The sequence below is a fragment of the Motacilla alba genome, chromosome 11, assembly GCF_015832195.1.
Source record: "Motacilla alba alba isolate MOTALB_02 chromosome 11, Motacilla_alba_V1.0_pri, whole genome shotgun sequence".
In the NCBI taxonomy this organism is placed as follows: Eukaryota; Metazoa; Chordata; class Aves; order Passeriformes; family Motacillidae; genus Motacilla; species Motacilla alba.
In genome coordinates, this window is record NC_052026.1 from 7,574,178 (window position 1) to 7,598,067 (window position 23,890).

Below are 23,890 nucleotides of genomic sequence, written 5' to 3' on the forward strand. Positions count from 1 at the left end.
CATACTCTGACTCTAAGAAGTTTTAAAATTGCCATTTTCTTCAAAATAAGGTTTTGAAGGAAATGTTGGAACAAGGCTATTGTTTGGCAACATTTGACGACAGGGTCAGTCTCATTGTAACAAGTATGTTGTATAAATACAATAAACTATTTTTAAAAGAAGTTATTTACAATCAATTATGTCAGCAGAGTCAGGCCTGCAACACTTCGCCTCTGGTTGGAAAATTGCTATTTTAGTGCATAGAAAAATAGTATTTTCTGCACTACAAAACCAACATGCCCCATTCTCTGCAACATGACAAAAACATTGATAAGCCACAATTGACTGGAAAGGTACATTCTAATAGAAAAATAGAGGCTTTCACTAACCCTTGCAAAAATAGATTTACATATAAATTAAATTCTTCTCCTGCCCAAAAGCCTTCCAGAATTTTCAATTACAACCATTAAGATTTTACCATGTTCCAGCAATTTTTATTCAAGTAATTTTATTTCATTTAGTCTTTATTAGTTTGTACAAGTGAAGAATTTAGAAACATTTAATCAGACAATGTTTTCTGAACAAGATTAGAGAAAACAAAATCATGACAAATAAAATAAGTGTCTGATATAATTAAGTTTAGTGTAGTATCACCACACCTCAAAGCAAAAAAAAATAGATACATGTGAGGCAGAATGTACTGGGATAACCAAAGCTGAATTTGGAAATAATTATTCACAGACATTTCAAGATTTACAAACACATACAAAACAAATACAACACATTAAAGAGAAAAAGCAGAGAAACATAAAAACCTCATTTAGAGGTAAACACCTTTATTTGTTCTCTGGTGCAAAGCAGCTAACCAAAACATGAGAAAGCAGCACTGAGGGCAGTGTAAAAGAAGCAAACTCACCAAAATCTGCAAACACGGACTGTCCAACAACTTTGGCACCACTGGGCATTTCCTTACTTTTTCCAACTTTAGAGAAGTTCCCATCCTAGGAAACAGGACAAGGATGATGGAAAGACTGAATTGCAGAGTAAGTGATAAAAACTGATTTTTGAACCAAAGGAAATACAGAACACTAGTGTAAAATACAGCCCACTAGTGAAGGGCTTTAGCAAATGAGAGAGAGACATCTCAGCTACGGAAAAAAACCCTCTCTTCAAAAATTGGGACTGAGTTTTTGCATTTCTAATCCTTCCTGGAGTCTTGTGGAAATCCGTCAATAGTAATATTCAGATACACAATTTCCATAAATTTTGCTGTGCTATGAGGAAGAGATTGGATTATTTCAGCAACATTATCTAAATGATAATTAAGTGATTATGAATACTACTGTGCATTTTTGCATATTAACATGTGATTTTATAGACATATGTAATATGTAACAACACACCTGCATAAAAATTAAAAATAAGGTCCTGATTTGCCTTCTAATTAGGAAACAAACTGACTTTCTATGAGGTCTGGCTTAGAACTTGTTTTATTTATCTAGGCCTAGAGAAAACAATAGTCCATGATACCATCAGAAAGATGAAAAGTGCTGGGTCTTTGTTTATCCCAGAACTGGATCACAGCTGGCACAAACCCACTTGCAGGTGTTGAGTTTTTGCAGCCATATCAGAGGAGCCAAGGCCCCCTTGCCCAGTCAGTGCCATCAGCTCAGCAGAGTGCTCTGCACACAAAGGTCCAGCAGGGTACAGAGCCACAGGCCTGGCAATGGAGCAGAGTTATCCCTATCCAACACGACTCACGGCATCTTTAGTTTGTAGACTTCACTGCAACTCTGGACACAGTTAATGCTGTTTGTATTGCATATCTGACTATATATCTTTACCTTGACACATTATTTATAGTGATTCTGATGAGAAAAATTAACATTGATGCATTTCCATGCAGTGAAATAGAAGAGGCCCTTAGCTGGCCCTACAAGCATATCTTGTGTAGGCAAATATTAAAAAGCATTTTATAGTGCATCAATGAAGGGAATTACTTTTTTCTACAAAGAGCAGTTGAACAGCTTTTAATAGATCAGTTAAGGCATTTGTAGTTTCATACATATCTTTCTAAAGATAAGCAAATCTATCAATACAAAATGTATAATGCAGAACTATATTTAGAATACGAGTCCAAAACTTGTAAGAAAATTCAAAGAAAGCCCACTAGCAGGACAAACACCTTGTGTACTTACAAACACTCTGGCAATGATTTTTGAAGTCTATGTAAAGCCATAAATACAGGATTCATGACCCAGTGCTTTCATTACTCTTGCCTGGGAGAAGATGGCCAGGTTAGCTCAGACAGGACTCTGTTCTGCAGTGACTCACTGTGATCCAATGGATTCATTTTCAGGCAAGTCCTCAAAAACTCATCCCTTAACTAATAAGAAACACACTGAGCACTTTCTATCAGCATCAAAAAGTGAGCTTACAGCTCTAGTCCTTTTGGATAACAAGGTACAAAGGATGCTCCTGGCCAGGTTAGACAACACAAAAGCAAAATCTCAATAAATTATGAATCCCTTGATCTATTACTCCTCACCCCTGAATTTCAGTTATGATATTTAGTTAACACAGGACTTGGGATTTCCTCAAATGTAACTTGCACATGTATTGTAACAGTCAGAAGTGACATTTTGAACCTCTGTCCCAGAAAATCTTACCTACGACCTAGAGTCATGTATCTAACAAAGCTCACTTAAAATTAATAAAAAATCTTTCAGACAGCAAGAATAAAACCAAACGGATCAATCTTCTATGTATAAATCACCAAAAATGTCAGAAGATAACTCTTTGGGGTTTATAACTTGTCTGTGTTTCAACAGAATGGTTATTTGTGTTTTCTTTCTTACCTTATTTACCCATGTCTCAAACTGAATGGTTTTGGAATTTGGTGATGTGGTAAGGAACAAATCTGTGAGGAAAATATAAGACAAATGAGATATTTAACAATAGACTACACACACAAATATTTGATCACTTAGTAAATATATATAATTTTAAAAATATTACCAATATTTTAGAAGTTATAAATACATTTAATTCTAGTGATATACTAAGTAGGAAATACTAAAACCACAACCCTCAAAACTATTTTCATGTCTTGTACTCTTCTGTATTAATAAATACCAATAAATATCAAGTAGCCTTTTATTTGGGATATGGTGAATTAAGCAACAGATATGCTGTTGACAGGAGAAGAAAAGTGGATGGAGAAATATTTCTGGCTTCCTATACACTAAAATTCTTTAAAACATCAAACCAGTGCAGAATAGAGCTTCAAAGGATTTATCTGGAGAGGCCTAAAGAGAAGCTTATTTGCTGCCTTTTAGAAAAGTCCCCAAATGAGGAAAATTGGAAGGAAAAGCTTTTGTTAAAAAAAAAAAAGTGGATGCTGAAGAAAAAAAAATTAAAAATTAAGTCCACTGTTAAGAAATCCAGATTTAAGAAAACTACTCTTTAAGATTTAAACACCTGTTCTCTTTTTCTTTGTCTCCTCCCTCCCTGCAATTTCAACTGCCATTCTTTGAGCTAGAACACAATGGTTACTTTGCAGAAAAAGAAAAAAAGAAAATAAAAGAGAATATTAATGCTTTACCCTGAGGTGTTTTACTGAGTAAGCAGGTGGATGGCTGTACAGGGAGTTTCAAATGGCATAATAAGGGATATTGTCTTCCAGGGGAAAAAACCCAGCAACAAACAATAACCACAAAACTAGAAACCTCCCCACACCTAACAAGCAAAATTCAAACAAAAACCCCACATACACACAAAAAACAACAAAGATTATCCTTAAAGATGTCTCTCCCCCACAGCTTAAAAGCTCTACCATTTAATTTCATTCCTCTGAATACCTGAAATGGCCATTTCCTTTACAGCATACACATGAAAAGCATGATAGCATATGCTTGGTTGGAATGAATTACAGTGATACCTAAGGACTTTCTGAAGGTGAGACAGAAGTCATGAAAATAATCTGAAGACAGTATAAATTATAAAATAATCTGAAGACAGTATAAATTATAAAATAATCTGAAGACCGTATAAAATGAAAAGAATCTGAAGACAGTAAGTTAGAAAACTTATATATACTTTCAAATATTAACTATGCATCTAGAAGAAAGCTTGTACAATACTATCGATTACTATCAATATAAGCCAGAAAAATATTTAAAAATCCAGTATGTTCACAGGGGCAGAAAGAGAAACATGAAATAACAGAAGCCTTAACTAATTTTCCTACAGGTCAAAATGCCACTATCTCTTAAAAAAAATGGTTTTGAGGTTTAAATTATCATTTCAAGGAGGATACTTGCTGCACTTGGTACTGAAATTTACACTGAGCTCTGGGCTCTGCTGCTCCCAGGTTATGCCACAACAGGCTCTGAAGTGTTCTACTGAAATACCCAGCCAAGGATGAGCACTTGCTCCCAGCTGGGGCAGGCTGGGTGACCCTCAGCCATTCTGTCTGCACTGTGGCCCCTCCCCAGCAGCTCTCTGACTCCATCTCTCCCTGCAGAGCTGACCTGCCACCTCCAGTGCTGAGTCAGTCCTCCCCCTGCTCAGTCCTCGGTGCCAGGGGAGGTCCTGGCCAGCAGTAACTCAGCATTCCCTCTGCTAATGCTGTTTACCCACATTTTGGGACTCTGTCCCAGACTGAGACAAAGTGGCACAGATGCCAACACCTGACAGAACTCACCCAATGCTAGAACTTGCCCCAGCTCCCTCAGCCTTTCCTCACCAGAGATGCTCCTGTCCTGTCACCATCTGTGTCACCCTCAGCTGGCCCTGCTCCAGGAGCTCCACGTCTCTCTGGTACTGGGGACCCCAGAGATGGGGACAGCACTCCAGGTGATCCTCACCAGGGCTGAGTAGAGGGGCAGGGTCACCTCCCTGACCTGCTCCAGTGCTCTTCTCAAAGACCCCCAGGATCCCATTGGCCTCATGGTGCTGGCTCCAGCTGTCCACCAGGACCCCCAGGCTCCTCTCAGAGCTGCTCCGGGTCACCCCCAGCCCGTGCTGGTGCTGGGGTTGCTCCTGCCCAGGTGCAGGACCCTGCACTGCCTTTCTCCCCAGCAGCTTAAAGACAATTCCATTCAGCAATATTCCTGCTCTGCACTGAACTCCCTCCCCCAAAGCAGCTTCTCTTTAAAGTCAGTAAATTACTTTTGCTCTCTGCTCCTCTCCGTGTACTCCTCCATCTCCTTTTTCCTAGCCACTGTACAGAAGGAATGGAACCGACACAGCAGAGCAGTTCCAAGGCTGCTGTAATGTCACACTGCACTGGCAAAATGCAAAGGCAGGCTAAGAGAGCAGATAATCCTCTAAAAATAGTGTAGAGGAGCTGGTGCCACGCTGCTCCTGCATTAAAGGAACAAGATGTGATTTCCCATAGGACAACTTAATACAGGTACAACAACAGCACCTCTAGTTCTAGAGCCCTCTGAACCAGTTCCACTGGTACCTTATTGCCAATTGTCCTCTTGCTTATTCTTAGAAGCTACAAGTTTGAAATGCTCATGCATGATTCTGGGATTAAACTCTCTTGCACTTAAACCAAGTCAAATTGTTAATATTTACAAGTAATTATCCATTTTGATCAAGAATGTCAGAGATTTCAAACCAAGCAAAACAAAAGCATTTCTCTGCAACAGCAGTATAAAAAGGTGATGCAATTTAGACACTAGAAACAACTACTCACAAATTTGTATAGTTCACAATTACAAGTGTTTTCTCCCAAGTTTGTGAAAGAAATGTGTAAGAAAACAGAAGTCCTGTCTGGAACAGTGCTCTAGATCAGTTAATTCCCAAATGTTACTTTCAACCTACCATACTTTATGATTCTTTCTGGTTTGATTATATAAGTTTTTGACCCCAAGAGCATTTCAGAGAGGCAACAAGTAAGAATCTGTGCACTTTATAAATACCTAACAGCCATAGCAAAGAATCCTTGCAAATGTTTCCTTTCCAAAGGAATGGTGTCCTCAACATATCTCCCACCTCACTGTCACTGCTTTCCATGTCTATTATTACTAAATTCCTAAATATGTAAGAGCTGCAGGAAAACAGATGAAGCCAACATTAAAATCTGTATTAATAAATTAATATCTGTATGATCAGCACTGGGGTTACACAACAGTGAAGACATATTCTTTTCTATACTTTTTGTATTACAATACACCAATCACTGAAAGCTGCAACATTTCTGTTTCGCTTCTGGCTGTATCAAGAAAACTCAGCCCCTTTTTCCTACAAGGAATGCCTAACATACTCAATATGCTCAGAAAAAGCCACTTGTCTATAGTTATGCTGCACTCTGCCTTTGGAAGGCAGTTCAGGTTGCAATTTCAGCTGTTAGAAACAGAATCTATTCCATAAAGATCTCTACGTTTAAAAAGCACAGACGAAGTATTAAGGGCTGCTTAAATTCCTATGACCCTAATGGCAGCACAGTGAGAGATATTTCCAACCTGAGGTCATTAAACCAACTAATCTGGGGCTCAACAAGCAATTCTTCACAGAACACAAAGGTGGTGGTTTTATCAGACAACAGGTACATGAAGGGATGCTAAAAACAACAGTCAAGGGAGTACCTTCAACAGCCCTAGGGTAGTTGTAGATTCTGTAGATATACAAAAGGAAATATGAAACAGGAAGAGGAAAAAAATCCACTTTGCTGCTGCCAGGGAAAGAATATTGAGCTAGCTGGATGGACCCCTAGACTAAGCCTGCAGGGCATTTCTTGCACCCCTAATTTGTGACATGATGCAGCAAAGATAAAGAAAATACTCAGTAGTTGGGATGGGGGAAGATCTTGTTGTCAGATTCAGGCACATTTCCTGAGATGTAGCACCTGTGGCCTAAGTGCATGGCTAGAAGTAAAAAACCAATACTGCCTGAGGGGAAACCTTTCTCTTCAACAAATGCAAAGTGTGTTCACATTTAAATACACTTTCCTATTTTGGATTTAACAGCCAGTGATTAACATAAATACAACATAAGTAATTGGAATATTCATCAACAAAATTCAACAGCCTGAGAATATGATAAGGAAGCATGGAGGTTACCCAGCATTTTAGATCTACAATACTGAAAATCAACTAAAATATACAGCAGACACTTAATACAGAAGGTATCTCATAATGCTGCAACACAAACCCACGGTGTATTAGCATTTTACTCACAACTGACCCTAAAAAGTGAGTTGGTGAGCAAATTTGGCTATAATTTAATTTAACTGGCTTAGTAATAACATGCTGCTATCCCAGCTCTGCTACATCTGATCTCCAGTTAATATACATATAAAAAAATACTGAATTCAGCATTCATTCTTACCAAAAAGGAAAGATATTATTAGAATGTATGTTTCTGCCTGTAAAAGGGAAGCTATTCAAGTACAGTGCTCCTAGCTCCAATAACCTAAAGCTTGTTACAGAGGAAGCACAGCACTTCCATCCATCTTTATTTGACGGGATCATGGAATTTTGACACTGTATCAACATATGGCCCACTGAAGACTGAAAAATCTCTCCCAAAAGAACATAAAACTTGACTGGCTAGACTGCACTGAGTTTATTTAGTGCACTTAGAACTACCCTGTATCAATGTCCAAGTCACCCCAGACACAGCCACAAACACTAAAACTGTAATTTGAACACAGCACATCTCATCTTGAGCTAGCTACATTTTTGGCAATGTTCGTGCAGTGCACCTAAAGGAGCTTTACCTAACTACTACTGTCTGTAGTGGCCCATCTTGGGCAGCAAGAGCACAGCATTTGTGCCCTGGGGCTTGGGAACCAGAGAGCTGCACTGAAGAGAAGCAGCTGCTGAGAACTCAGTGCCTGCACCAAACTGATCCAAGGGTAGCAGCACCTCCCCTGTGGAGATGGGCTGGGAGCTGGGGCTGTTCAGTCTGGAGGAGAAAGCACAGAGCCCCTTCCAGGACATAAAGAGAGCTGGGGAGGGGCTTTGGACAAGGACATGCAGACATGGGGCAAGGGAGAATGGCCTCAGGCTGAAAGAGAGCAGGTTTAGGTTAGAAGTAAGGAAGAAATTCTTCCCTGTCAGGGTGGTGAGGCCGTGGCACAGGCTGCCCAGAGAAGCTGTGGCTGCCCCATCCCTGGCAGTGTCCAAGGCCAGGTTGAATGGGGCTTGGAGCAACCTGGGATAGTGGAGGGTGTCCTGCCCATGGCAGGGGGGTGTAACTGGATGAGATCTAAGATACCTTCTAACCCAAACAACTCTGTGATAATCGCAACAGCTTATGGATCATGACAAAGGAAACCCATAAACAAGTCAGATTAAAATGCAGGACAGCATTTGAACACTTTAAACATGAAAGCATTTCTACTTTTCCTGCAGAAATAAACATATAGGCAGTTTCCAACCACCCACCTCTATACCCAACAGCAGGTCCAGCCCTGATCCATATGCCATGGTTTTTCTCACCCAGCCACTCCTAGACTCCTCCCAACGCAGTTTTATGCAGCTATGCTTCCCTTACTCCACACACCATTAGGTCAGTCCTCCTCTAAGCACTTCAAGTCCATCTGAAATGAACATCCCCTTTCTACAGAAATTCATCCAGGGTTTGCTCCTCACCATCTCCAACTAAATTCTCTGCCTTCAGCCTGGATTTCTTCTCCACCTCCCTTCTCCTCCCCTCTCCTGTGCACCCATTCCTGCCTGTGGGCCCCTGCTCTCAGCTGAGCACCCAAACACTGGCCACAGTCCAGAGGCACAGGGGAAGGGAGGGATTCCAGAATCCCTGGCCTCTACTGATGGCTGGCTGAGAAAGCTAGTAAGGAAAACAGCAACAACAGCACCCCAGCTGATAATTCTGAAACCTGTTTCGAACTGGCTAGTTCCAATGAATCTTTTAATCAACAGTAAATAAAACAGGTACTATTGCAGTCTCACCCTACTTCCCCTGATTTTACTTACTAGAACTAGAAATTGGAATAAAACCTAACTATACAGAACCTGCTCCAAGTTCACTTCTGATTACCCTTGTTATTTTCTGTCACTTTTGAGTGTTATAAAATAGTTCTATTTTTAGATGGAGCATTCATTTCACTAATGACTGTTTTGACCTTTCTGTTTAATGTCAGAGGGCTTTATTTCAGAATAAAACCCCCCAGCATCTGACTGCCACCAGGGTACAAGCAACATTAAGTTACTGTTTGATTTCACATTGACTTCAGAAGTTTAAGTTGATAAAGGAGAGGGGAAAGTGCCCTTTTTACAAACACTATTGCCATGGACAAAGCAGTACCCAATTAGGACATTTATGTGTACCCTCCAAACATGCCTAAAAATAATTTCATCAGTGTGGAAGAACAAGGGTGTCTGTGCATATTCTCTAACCAGGAGTTACTTTTGGAGATGAAAGTGCATGCTTTATCTATAAATAAATAATGTACTGAATTAAAAATCTCTGCTTTGCAGTGTGTTGGCAGAATGGTAATGTAACAACAGTATTAAAATCATTAAATGCCCTAAAACTCAAGGCAAAATAAAGGGTAACTTTCCTCTATTTACATTATAGATTGAGCACTGGTAGGGAAAAAAGTATTTAAAACCAAACATTACTCACAATTTTTTTTTAGTTGTAACTACACAATATTAGTTGTACAAGACTTCTACTATGCACAAACCTAATTTTATACAAAAAAAAAAAAGATATGGTCGGTTTTATTTCTTCACCACATCAAAATAGAAAACAAAATCTTACAAATTTCATGCTTCTGTTCCTAAGTTTTTCATTCAGGTAGAGAAACTCTCTACATATGGTATTCAGATTTGTCAAGGTGGCATTAGTGCTGTCCTAGAGCAAATAGAGTATATCTACATGAATTTTTGGTGCTAATTAAATGAAACAGTAGCTTCCTACTCTGAAAAACGTCAGCAAAACAAAAGAACTTCATACATTCCAAACAAGCTAATTTGTGCTGGTAAATTTTTAAGAAATGTGCTTATCATAAGAGATTGTTTATTTATTCTGTTCAAATAGTTCTTAAAAAATTATCAAGTATTTACTGTAACTATTTAGTAAACCAGGTGATAAACAATGATAAATAACATAACTAAGCACTACAATCCCTTTCATTATTAAAAATTACTATAGAATGTATTAATTTAAAAGCTTTGCTTAACTGGAGAACTTTAAATTAGATTTATACTTTAGATTTCTGCTGCTGAACACAGAGCAGGTGGGACTATCCCTTTGGTTGTTAGCACTTTTGGTTGTATAGCACTTGTCGTTGAACATGAGCTCTCAGACAGAAATTGTTCTTTATTTTCAGAATATGGGCAACAACATTGTTTCAAGGAACAGAAAATAATGCCCCTCAAGAGTGCTTTCAGAACCCATTTTCACATTCATGTTTTCTCAACAAAATGCTATTTGGGGCAGAACCAATTTACTTCTCACCTGTACTAAGTCATTGATTCCCATAAAAATATAATATAACTCCCCAGTGTATATAACTATATCAGTATATAATTAAAAACTGCAAAAGGAATAGCTTTAGAGACACTTCGTAATGGCAATTTTAAAATTAAAACTGCTAAGCAGATAGCAGAGATTATGGGGTCCTTTAGAAAGATTAGGAAAAAAGAAGTTAAACCTAAAACTTTCTTTTCTCTAATGATCTCTACCCATCCTTTGGTTCTCTCTGTAAGGAAAGCTGTGACTAAGAGAAGCCATTAGCAAAAGCTGCCCAGTCCCAGCAGCAGGAGGAGATGCAGCTAAACCCAGCTCTGGTTTGATTTTATGAGCTGGAACTTCCTGTGGGATTGAACACTGGGAAGGAGCATGTGGAGGAATGAGGGTGACAGGGGATCATATCACCCAAGGCATTTTTAATTAGACATAACAAACATGTATGGAGCAGAAGCAATGAAAAACAAACCAAACTTTACAGACTGAAGTCCTCTGAAATATATCCTGTCTGTCTCACATGATACAGTTTTTGCCTCCATTATTTGCTATAAACTCAGAGGTAAGCTCTGCTATCAGAGCTAAAACAGTTAAGAAATTTAAAAAATTGTACCTGTTCAAGGAATGACACAGTGACATGGCTTTACTGAATATTTGCTCAGGGAGAAATGTAAGGGAGGGGGCAGAACCACAGAGAACAAACTGACTTCAAATATATGCACACAACCCCCCCATGCCCCATGCAAGTTTCAAAATGCCACCAGATACTGTGTTGGCCAGTGATTTGAATAGTGAATAGATGCAGATCTACTGCAGAAAATCAGCTCTGCTGGTAACATGAGCTGCAGAGAGACTACCAGCTTCCACGAAGACGAAACTCACTGAAAATATGACCAGAGAATCTGACATTGAGCATTATACTATTTTCAGAATCCAGGTTTAAATGACTGCGACAGAAATATCACCCACGATTTGAGTGATTGGTTTGCAAGAAGAAAACTATCTACATTTATACATTTAAACTAAGTGGGAATCAAAAAGAAAACACATTGTGAACGTTCTGGTACATTAGGTTTCTAAATTCCCAAAGCAAAACAACATAAGAAAATTAACCACCAGAAATCAGTCAAGAGACTAGCAATTAGCTTACAGCAAGCTGTTTCTGACTAATGATTTTTCCACTTTAGTTTTCCCAAACCCAAATTTATGATTTTTCCTTCATTTTATATAAACGGCTCCAGAAATATCTCCAACTATACACACCACGTGCTAGTGTTCAACATGAGATCAGCTGTAAAACCAGGACTTCCAAACTGTGGAATCACAAATCCAAGTGACACACAGAGCATTTAAAACATCAGCTATTTTTCACAGCATTCACAGGATACATTGACAGATGTACTGTATGAAGTTACAGTGGGATTCACAGTCCAAGGCAGCTTGTCTCATGCATTTGAGCACTTTAGAAGTGTTTGTAGGGTCTGACTTCCTAGTAGAAGACTTGTATTTCTGAATGCAAACAAATTTATGGTTTAATAATCCTGGCTTTCTTCCCCCAAGTTTAGAAAGACAGCATTAGCACTAAGTGAGTATCTGACATTGTAGGATGTTTACAATAAAAGTAACGAAGTTGTCTAACTAGAAAAAAAATGACACAGCAAAATAATCACTATCCTAAAAATTTCAACTGTGATATTTTTAAGACAGGCCTCTTGAGGATCCTTTTTTGGAAATGCTCACCTGGACTGTTCGCTTTGTGAAACACACCTAATGTTAATAATCTGTTCATACAAGCCTATTATTATTAGCTGGAGATTATTTTCCTAAGCCAGCTGTGAAAAAGAACTAATAACAAGCGTGAGTATGAATTACTAGACAGCCAGCAGCCCTGTTCCAACAAGGGCCACCACATTTGCTCCTCACCCTGCAGCCTCAGTGCCATGGCCCAGCAGTGACAGTGATGGGAGGCTGCCTGACCAGCCCATTTCCAGACATCCCCTCCCAGCTCAGCCACTCTGTGAAGCAGATACTCCTCCCTGGAGCAACACATGCTTAACATGCATGCAAAAGACACATCAAAGTTTGCCATTTAGTTTATCCATCAAGCACATACAGACCCTTTGGTAAAGGTTTTATACTGCAAATTTTTGCACGGTTTTAATGAAATTCCTGGTCTAACTCAGAATTCCTTAGTGAATTAATAATTATAGGGAGCTCAGACTTCTGCATGAGGATGCTTTCTTTAAAAACAGCAGCAGCATTACTCTCTGAAACGGCCCAGTTTATCTCTCACCAAGAAAGATTAGTATTATCTTTGTTGTGGTTAGAGGATTTTTGGATTATAAAATCCTTACACTGTTAGCCTTTCATGAAGCATTGTTAGGGATTAAACACATCTTTATGAGCAAGTTCTCTTATAATGAAATCATAACAATTCAACTCCATTTCACCCAGAGCATGAGAAGTGTGGCAATTAAAAGCTCTGCTCTGAGTGTTTAATATCAGCAGGTTGAAAACGGGTTAGGCAATAAACTAGCAAAAAGCTTCTCAGCCCAGAGAGGATTTTTTGTTTTATGTCAAGCACACTTTAAATCTCCTAAGCTGTTTATAATGATAGAGTTGCCAAAAATAGCCCAGCTAAAAATCATCAAATTGGCTGCATCTGTTACAGAATACAAAGAGTGCCAAAATATTGCAGAATATTAGAAAAAACCTTTAAAAATACCTGCAAAAAACCCATGGAGAATAACTAAAATGGCATGTCCCGGTGATCTATTTGTAAACAAAAATCACTCCATCCATTTTAAGTGCAATTATATCCTTATAATCATGAACAGAAGCATTGCCTGTGAGTAAACAGCCTGAATATTTCAGTCCAAAAATCCCACAGCAGCATCAAATCCCATGATTATTAAGTGTTTTGGGCCACATGATTTCAGCAGGCAGATTATTCCCCTGCATCTTGTTAATGCCTCCTTTTTAATTAATATGATTCTAATGTGCACCAGGCCCTGCTCTTAATGAGGCTTTGTTCCTACTGAAGAATGGCTGTGTGGGTGAACACTGAGTCACAGGAATGCTCTCCTCCTCACCAGCTCCTGGGAGCCAAGCAGAGCCAGGCTCCACGGAGAAACACTGCTACCCAGCCCTGCCTGTGCCCTGCCTGCCCCAGAGCAGTTCCCACCAGTCCTGCACACACTTCCAGCTTTTGTTGTTTTGCCCTTTTCCCCCCTAATTTCTATCACCTGACTACTTTGATGACTACCTATGAGTCACTTGCCCAGCTCTGTACAGACACACAAATTAGAGCAGGCTGGTGAGAACACTGCACAGGTATTTTTTGGAAGAGGCACAGTGAGACTCAAGGTACAATTTCATGCTTGGTTAAAGGCAGCCTACAACTGCTGCTACTAAAAGAGGAGGCAACCTTCTCCCTGTGCTTACATCTGCTCTGACAATCCCGCATGGTGAGTTGGATCAACTTAATAACTCCAGTGACAATGAACTGTGCTCCTCAGCAGCCCCAGTTCCAAGCAGTTACTAGAGCTGATGTCAGGGAACTGCCACTAACGTGCAGGCAGGACTAGACAACTGGCAACTTCTCATTTTGGCAGGAAGCACTCTTGGAAAAACACATCAGTCATGAAATATCAGGTATACTATTTTTCAGCAACGTATGTCTTATTCTTGGTTAGTCCCATCTTCATAGGGACAGTAAAAAAAATTATCATTCCCACCTTAGAAGTAAAACATTACTTTAAAAAATAAACATACTGTAATACTTTCTCCAGTTTTCTTGTCAGAATGCATTATTTTTCTTACAATTTTCCCCAAGTTCCTGCAACATAACACTTCCCACAGCACTAAACATAACACCCTAATGTAGTACCTCAGCCCGAGGTGTCACAGCCTTGCTGCTACAAGAAAGCAAAAGCCAGGATCTCTATGGGAAGAGCTTCACAGGAGCTTCTACTCACATCTTGAGATATAAAAATAGACGTGACTCTATAAAAGCTCCCAGCACTACCCACACAAAGATCCTGACTCGCATTTCTATTTAATAGAGGAGCTTCCACACAGCAGCAGCACAAAGTAGAACTCTTGGAACATTCTTTAGTCTGGCAGCTGTCAAACCTTGACAAATTGATCAGTCTGTGACTGATCAATGTAAGAATCTTAAGCTTCTTACCTTTACTCACCTCTGAGTTTAGATTTCAATGTACTCAACTTAAAATGCTACCTGGAATGCTCATCTATTATGCCACTAAAAAAAAAATCCAGAAGGCTTCTAGAGCTAAGTGTGTTAGAACTGGTTATTACATGACACTGACTATGGTAAGCAACCATATATTTAATTTTCCAGTTGGAATTTCCACTTGACAGCTTCACATAGCAATGTGCCAGAACTGGATATTAAGGTTTGACTGCATACTAAAGCAATTAACTTAATCCCCAACATTTATAAGCATCTTAATTAAATCTATGGACTCGTTCCTCTCTCATTCCCATGCAACTAAACAGGAAAAAGATAAGCTCTCTTTCCAAAATTACCATATATGAATTGATGTACATTGCACATCTAGCAGAAGATAAAGCACTTCAGAATTAATTTAGTGTGTGAAGAAATTAAGTTTATCACAATATTTAAATGTGCTTGGAAATATGAGCCAGGTATGTAAGTGATAAATAGATTCACCATGGTAACTGAATCACATTGACAAAATACCCCAACAAAATAAAGGGAAAACAGTTCTATCAGTGATAGAACTAACTACAACATAATAGAATGAAGTTATGATGAAATCCTGAAAACAAATTTTAAGTCCAGTCTTAAAAAAAATCTGCTGAATCAAACTACCCAACTATTTCCAGACTTAAGATGAAGAACTGCAGCCCTGATGCAGTTGCCACGAATACCCGAGTACAACATTGTGAAGAGCAGGAAACAACACATTAAGGGTGAACACAACAGCATTCAGAACAAGCAGTAGTTATGATTATCATCAAGAAGTAGAAAATGCTATTAGGATATTTATTTTAAAAGTTGTTTTTTAAAACCCAGAATTTTCAAATCATAGATATTAAAATTAAGTAACTGAAAAACCTGAATCAGAAGCAGCAAAATCATATAATTACTGAAGGAAGTTGCAACACATGACATTGACACTTAGTGATAATTATTTTTAGGATGGTATCTAACACTTCTATGACTTACCAGCAGTGAAGTCATTGTTTAAATCTATAAAGGCATGAGAGTGTGGTATATACATTTTACTTTGAGTTTCCAGCGCAGGATGCCATGACAAGTTCCTACAGACAAGAATAAAAATACATTTCATCAATGTGTAGGGACTGTTAATCATGATAATATAGCTTAAAAAACAGTGAAACTTTAAATAAAATGGGACAGAAAGCATATCCTCCCAATGCTAAGACAAAATTCCTACTTAGCTTACAATACACTAAGTAACTCCAGTAATTGCTTGAAAGGTTCTGTGAAGGATGATTCATAGCTCAGGAGCTTCAGTTCCATTTTATTAATTTTCTAAAGCAACTTTTTTTTTGTTTTGCACAGAACAGTGTCACTACCCACAAAGTTATAGTTAGTGCCAAGGCTCCAACTGTACTGCAAATCCTGAGACACTGATCCCTGTCCTTCCCAGTTTCCTCAAGCAGCTTTACTTCTGCAAGTACTTCTGGAATTCACTTTCTGATTAATAAACATGAGCAGAAGAAAGCACATGCTGTTAGAGCAGCTCATGCCTGCTGCATGAAAATACACTTTATTTCAGCTCACCTAAAAATCAACACATGAATTAAACTTTCACATTATGATGGACTACTAGCTAATGATGCAGTTTCCCAAGCAGGTGATACTTTTATTTATTTATTTATAAATACACATGCCCTGCTGGTTTCTGTTCTAAAAATGGCTGAAATTCCAGCACACCTCCCTATTAGCAGTGATTTGAAGTGCAACAAATCCTTCAAAAGTCACAGTGGCTGAATCATCAGATATATGACTTTCAGAACCCTTAGCTAGAACACTCAGGAAAATCTCAATGTGCACTATACAACAGCAGGCAGAAATATTACTACTACTAGTTGGGAACTGCTTTATTTATTCCAGTGACATATTATGCAAGTCCTTATCTTCCTTGACTAATTTATGGTAAGAAAATAAATAATATTCTGATTACTTCCCTAAGATCATAACTAAGGCTTAGAAATGTTAAAATGCATCACTCAATCTTAAAGAAATAATTAAGTATTTTCTCTAGGTTTTTCTATGTATTCAGTCTTGAAGACTGCCAATGAAATTAGTCATACAGTTCTAGAATAAATCTTAAAACATTGTGGATTAAAATATAAAAGTGCTTTTCTAAGCAGATGACAAGGCTGTTTTCCATGAACAAGACATGGCTTATGCTATTACTGACAGCACACAGCCTTATTTTGAGCTATGATGAGGAAGTTTACTTGTATCTTAAAGCTTCTGAAAGAATTTCTTCAACAAAATGCAACAAATCTTTCCCATTTTTCCACTTCTTCAGAAGTTCACACAATTTATTTTATATATAATCATTGCAAAGTGTTCAGAAGCATCCTTGTGAATGTCAAATCTGCTTCATAAGCCACCAGTACAAGTATGGTGCTACAATTCAAGTTGGAATTAATGAACAAAAGCATGATGCCAAGAAGAACATAGCTTCCACTGACACATTCAAATGTTATTTGTCCTAGGAAAGGAAAAGAGACAGGAACTACAGGTTTAGAGTTTTTTTATTTTCAAATGATAGCCTTTAAGTTCTTTGGCATCCTGCCCAATACTAGAGACCTTGCTACTCTATCTTATTTGGTTATAAACTGGTTCTTCTGAACCAGTAGAGACACAATCTTTTGTTATGCTTTGATTTCAGCATTCATATCCAAAACAGTTAAAAATAACCCTTTTCACAGCCCTTGTTAAGCATTTAAGTATGCCATTGTTTTTACTCCAGTATTTGATAACTGGTCCCATTCTAGAAATTTCAGGGCTAGCAGAAATTTTAATCATGAAACTTAGTCCCCTTTGCTGCAATTTCATCTCATAAGGCTTCAGTCAACTTCTATCTGCCCATGAGTGGCCTGAGGCATTCCTTAACACAAGGGATGTGATACACACATCACTTGTATGCACACTTGTGTTGCTATTTAATCACCTCTGCTTTACACTTCAGAAATCTCTTCCCCTGTATTTTCCTTAATACAAATAGTTCAATACTCTTACATCCTGCACTACTTCTGCTTTTGATTTCCTCTGGTGTCCAACCTTCCCATTACAAATCATTTCCCACACAGATGAGAACTTTTTTTTTAAGTTTACCCCAAACACTTGCAGATTTTTCTTTTGCCATCCCTTTAATTATAAGATCTGTTTCAGTAGTTCTTGCATCATCACCCTGAAAGCAGCTTTTTTACAGCACAAGTTCCATAACACAAATTATAATATAATACTAAATATCAAAAGTGTACTAAACAAATGAGACTATAACTTCTTGGAACTAATTGTTCCTATTTCTGATGTCTATTATCAGTGGTTCTGTTTTCTCAGCTCTCATGGAATTTCTCCAAGCCCCATAAAGTAACACTTTCAAGAGCAGATGAAGAGTGTCACTGAATGTTTGCCATGGACAGAAAGAAGATTCACACACAAATCCTTCACTTCAATGGGAAGTGCATACACAATGCCCAAGTTCCAAAGGCGTGCTGACCCCCGAGCCCTCAGCTTACCCTCCCAGCAGGATCTGCGGCTTGCTCGAGTCACTGGTGACACCAAACACATCAGGAATCAAGTCTCCATTGAAGCTGAAAATGGAACACAATGTCACTACCACCTCAGCCACAGGAGTTCAAACCCCCTGTTCTTAAACTCATCTGTACTTGGACATTTTCCCACTGGGCCCTGAAGAACTCTCAGCTGTGACTCTGAATTTTGGCTCCTGTCTGAGCTGCTGGTAGCAGTAAAGGTCTGTCAGTGCCTCACACTCTGCCCGTGCTGTGCCTTACAGATCTACTTCCCTCCACTTTTGTTCAGCACTTCACACACAGGCAAGCACATTGTGAAAGGGACATTTGCTCATTTTGGTAAGCCAGTAAGGTTTTTGCTTTACAAAATTCACTGAGAAATGAATGGCTTTTTAAATGAATACTCACAGTACTGAAATGAAATAAATTACAAGATCATGCAGTTATTATTGCCAGGATAATATAATATACAAGAATTGTAAAGGTAACTATTTTGGTTCATCATCTTTTGTTGGATCAGTTGACATTACACAAAACACACTGTTCTTAAAAGATAAAGAGCATATGTTTCAAATTTTAGCATTAAAATATATTTAAGTTGCTCTTAGTCACCACTATAAACATGGTTTTCTAATAAAGTTGGTCATACTTACTCCATTACTAGAGGCTCATCATGAAAAGTCTTATTTAACATAGTTTTATGGTTAAGATCTGAAAACAGAAAATATTAACTTGATTCAGTTACCAGTATATTCTGACATTAGCATTTTCAACTAAGACATAATTCCTCTATTCATTTAAAACCACCAGTTTTATGATTTAAAAAAAGGTACCACTTAATATAAAGAACTAAATGGCTTCCTAAAATTTTGCAGGAAAAATGAGTTACAGTTAAAATACTGAAGGCTTTTTCCCTCTCCACTAAACTCCTCAACAAATTATTCCAAGTAGATCTTAGCGAATCCTATTTCTGTGTATGACTGCAATCACACAGATACAGAAAAACTGGAACAGCAGGGATGAAGACAGGCTAAAAGTTTAACGTTCATTGTATGTTAGCCTTCTGTTTAATGTTTTGTCACTGTAAATAACATTCTTAACTATACACACTGAGTATCTGAAATAAGCAGTAGACTAAATGGGAAGTGAGAACTAAGCTCCAATCAGGTTATCACCTTAGACTTCACTTTTACTTGTAATTTAAACTCCTTGCCAGATTATTTCCATTTCCCTTCTCTCTCCACAATGTTTGTCTTTACAATTTCCACATTTCATACAACAGTCCCCTCCTACTGACTTGTCTGTCACACTTCTGTTACCCAAGGAGACACCCCATACCTTGCCAGGGGCCTCAGCACATACCAACCACTGCCTGAATTCTTAACCTCTGACTCCTCCAGGCCCCATATGCTCATTTTGTTTCCCCCAACACTTGGGTGGTTTTTTTTTTCTGAAACAAAACAGAATAACTTAATCCAAGTCCTCATATTCTTCCCAATACTAGAGATACCTGCTATTCACTTAACACTGATGCACTGCATTTTTCCAGGTTGCTTGTTTCAGCTCTGATTAAAGCCAGAAGCAATGGTGTCTGAGGCAAACTTGCCTCACCTGTAACTATGCCATGACACAGTTGTTTACAATAGTGATTATTCTTCAGTCGTTTTTGTGGATTAAAGAGTATTTTCTTTTGCTTATCTGTCCTTGTTCAAACCCTAAATTCCTCCCCAAACCCTTTCCTAGCAAGTCAACAGAAAACAGAGGAGACCCAAGAATTCACACAATCCATAACTCTACCCCAAGACAGAATCAGCTACACCTTGAACACTGCTAAGAAATTCCTAACAACTCAGTTCTATAGGTTTTGAAAACTTTCAGCAACAGACACTCTAGAAACTTTTCTTCCAATACTCATTTTAGTGTGTCACTGTCTTTAAAGTATTTGGTTTAACATAAATATTATATTACTGGTGGTACGTTTAGGTATTGATTTTGAAAGCTGATGCACTAAAGTTCACAGCAGGTTCCCTGTGCATTTTAAACTGAAGATAAATCTTTTGAGTAGTCTTTGTGAAGCTGACATGCATGATGGGGAAGCCATGAGAAGCAGCTCTTCAGTTAATAGGTACTGCCAAATTAGAATAATGTTTGGTTATATCTGTTGCATAATATACTGCAAGTATTGTTCTCTTTCATTAATTATTGAACACAGTTTAACAGCAGGATAATATATGGGTGTGAAGCTGAATAGCTGCTAATCCCTATTTTAGTGGTAAAAACAATCATTACACTGTAAAAATGAGTTGTGACTTCTTGACAGTACTTTGAATTAAGAAGTCTAACAATCTTACTAAGAACTAGTCTTAGCAACTCACCTAACGTTTGGTTGTGTCCCCAGAAAATAAACACTGAAAGTTCATCTTTGCCATGACTTGGGGCCTGGGTAGTGAGGAGGACATCCATTTGGGAATCTCCATCATAATCTCCAGGAACTACACTGGTTATGGTGACACCAAGGGATCTGGAATTAAAAACAAAAGCCCCCACATGCAAATAATTGTAAAAAGGTGTGTATGCAGAAAGCACTTTTATAGTCAAAGGCTTGCCCTATTATTATTAGTTGGTCCAATACAATCTTACCCTTCAACAACCTGGTTTAGGATTAAGTTCTTACCTATTGCAAAAGTATCTCAAAATCAGGCACCTGATAGGTTGTCCTTGTCTAAGGAAAATGACATTTTAACTCTGAACTTCAGCTATCAGATATTCTTCAGCCATATCCTGTTAATGCTAGCTACACTTCATGAAATCCTTGCATTTGTTTAGAACCAGTCAACCAAAATATGTTTTAGTGAGCAGGATCTTCTGGTTGCACTGCAAGAGCAAGAACATAAGGCAACAGGAGCTGTTTAAACAGCAGGAGTCAGGCACAGGTAGATTTTTTTAAAAGACAATGACATTTCCTCCTTCCTTCTGCCAAGTCTTACAACACTTTCCTACCTTTTTTTTGTTCTTTCTATCTTTTATTTGCTTACCTAATCAGACTCTGCTTTACACACACAAACACAGGTCATATTAAGGATTAAAAGTAGATCCTTTCCAATGCATTAAGCAAATTAGTTCCTTCCAAGACATGAGGGAATAAGGAAAAATTAAAATATGTAGAATATAGAAGATGAAGCTGAGCTGTAAAAGCAGTTTAACTTTTAATAAAAATAATACTGTTGGTAAGCATTATACATAAGCAATAGCCATAATAATATAACAGGATATTAAAGCTAGACATATATACATGCACATATAAACAGACTAGTTTACATTTATTATTAATTGATGCTTTTTAAAGGCCACATGTAAACTTGAGAAAGGAACATCTCTACACAGAAACACCAGAACATCATCTTTCATGTCTCTTCTAAATCAGGCTGGATATCCCATTAGTAACTACAGCAAATGGATGAATTTCCCTGAAAACATGTCTTGGCATTGATACTAAACCTACCCACTACAAAGACCTATGTGTCAGGAATGACAGTTTGTTTCACTAGGAAATACAGTCCTGAAGATCCAAATCAACTGCAAAAATATTTCAACATATGAGTACTTTAAATACTAATTTGAGGACAAAACCTAAACCATAAATATCCCATAAGGGTAGGGAAATAACACTTATTAGTAAACAACATGAATGACACAACTCATCTCCATAGACTCTGTCATCTGACCACCAAAACAAAAATGTATCAGGACATGGATCAGGAAGCTGGTCAAAGAACTAGAGCTGTAAGGGCAAGCTGAACAACAAGTCAAAGAGGTAACGAGAGCACAGACAAGTGCAGGCAGTTCCCCCTGAGTGCAGAGAGGCCCTTCCAAGGCAAACAGCAGCATGGAAGCATTGAAGAGCCATACTTACTTCATTGGTAGCTTAACGCGGGGCTTAAAGTAGGGTTCCTTCTGGTCAGCCAAAAAGATCACCAACTCATTTCCTGCCAAGGCAAGCAGACCATGAGCAACAGAGGAAGACTGGAAATGGCTTACAGACAAACTCAACATTTAAACAACTGCCACAAATGGCCATTCCCCGCAGCAGCAAAAACTTTGAAAGACATACCACTACTTCCTCCTCATTCAAAAGGAGCACTTCTTCAACACAAAGTCAGCTGCATCTCAAAGGAATGCTAATATCACAAGTCTTCTTTGGGGGTTTAGTGTTAGAACTTTTTCTCTGTTATTTTTATCACATTGCTTAAAATAAAACTTTCTGTAATGAATTAAGAAATATTACACATGGAAAAGTAATAGGCAGCAGCTCCACAAAACTAATTAAGCTTAACTAACTAACTAAAGCTTAAAAGCTAACTCAAATTAATTCTTTTAATACTATGTCTCACGTAGCAGGATCTGATACTGCTTTCCCATGTCAGCTGTCCAAAGCACTATAAAGGAAACTCAGAATTTACTTGGTTTCCTGCACCATCTCCCCATTTAGAGGCAATGATACAAGTATCATTTAATTATTTCAAAACAATATAAATAAAAGCCCACATTTTATGTTGCAGAAATAACTGAAATTCAGGGAAGAAAAGAAGAATTTTAACCTCAATGATGAAATAAAATTTTCAGTCAGTAAACCACAATACACAAACACTTACTTCTGTAAGTAAAACACAGCTCACAGTGCAACCATTGTATTGTTTTTCTTTGCTTCATCCTCCAATAAACCCAGCTGCAGCACCACAAAATCATTCTCTATAAAAGAATAATTCTAAGGCACCAAACTTGAGCTACCACAGTACTTCCCAAGAGCATTGTTTTGTGGCAGAGTTCACGGCTGTGACATAGCAGAGAATACAAGGCTCCTGCCACAAACCTCTTGAGAAGGAGACTCCACCACCGAATGAGTAAATGACCAGGAGCCCTTTCAGAGAGGCCAGGGAGATCAGCTCAGGCCCAGATAACACTGCCTGAGCTGCAGACATGTTCCTGGATGAGGGAAAGGCCTGGCACAGGCCAGGGCCAGGAGCCTGGGGCTGCCTCAGCTTGGAACAGCTCACCTGGGGGCTGCCTGCTGAACCTGAGCTCCCATTTCACACCTCACACTCTCACCTGCCCTTTTATTGGCTGCTTGGTAAAGTAATGACCAGGATGAAGAAGCAAATGTGTTTTTACACATATCAGGATCCAAGTTAGCTGCAACACTGAGAAATGAGATCTTTTGGTCATTAAAGACAGAGATATAAAAATTTCAGCTCAGTGCTCATCAATAGTCAAAACAAATTAACTATTAAAAATTTTTACATGAACAGAAAACAGAATTACTATGCCACTACAACCAATCCTACATGCTGTTTGCAGTTCTGCATTCTTTTTGAGATAAGAGGACAGTAAGAAAAAAAATCAGTGCATTGGAGGGTGTGAAAAAACATGAACAGTTTCCACACAAACAATAATTATGTAGATTAGAGGGCTTCAGCCTGAATATCTGTGTGACATATATCACACACACACACATATGTGTCTATATGAAATAAATACCACTGAACTTTCCCAAATTCTCCAATGAAATGCAGCAGGTGAACAGGGGAAGGCTCACTCACTGCCCTGTACTTCCAGCAGAGGCATGAAGTAAAACCAGAAGCTGGTACATGACACAAGCCACCAGCAGGAGCTTCCC

At 38.4% G+C, this 23,890-nt stretch overlaps 1 protein-coding gene across 1 annotated transcript in view; it reads right to left on the reverse strand.

Annotated features, from left to right (window-relative positions):
* ITFG1 (integrin alpha FG-GAP repeat containing 1) overlaps window positions 1–23,890 on the reverse strand; it is a 74,067-nt gene that overhangs the window by 48,086 nt on the left and 2,091 nt on the right. The window contains exons 2-8 of the mRNA XM_038148331.1: window positions 22,130–22,202; window positions 20,592–20,737; window positions 18,870–18,927; window positions 18,202–18,276; window positions 15,644–15,738; window positions 2,838–2,899; window positions 896–980 (exon numbers count right to left, since the gene is read on the reverse strand). Of these exons, the coding sequence (XP_038004259.1) occupies window positions 896–980; window positions 2,838–2,899; window positions 15,644–15,738; window positions 18,202–18,276; window positions 18,870–18,927; window positions 20,592–20,737; window positions 22,130–22,202 (594 nt within the window). The remainder of the gene's footprint in view (window positions 1–895; window positions 981–2,837; window positions 2,900–15,643; window positions 15,739–18,201; window positions 18,277–18,869; window positions 18,928–20,591; window positions 20,738–22,129; window positions 22,203–23,890) is intronic.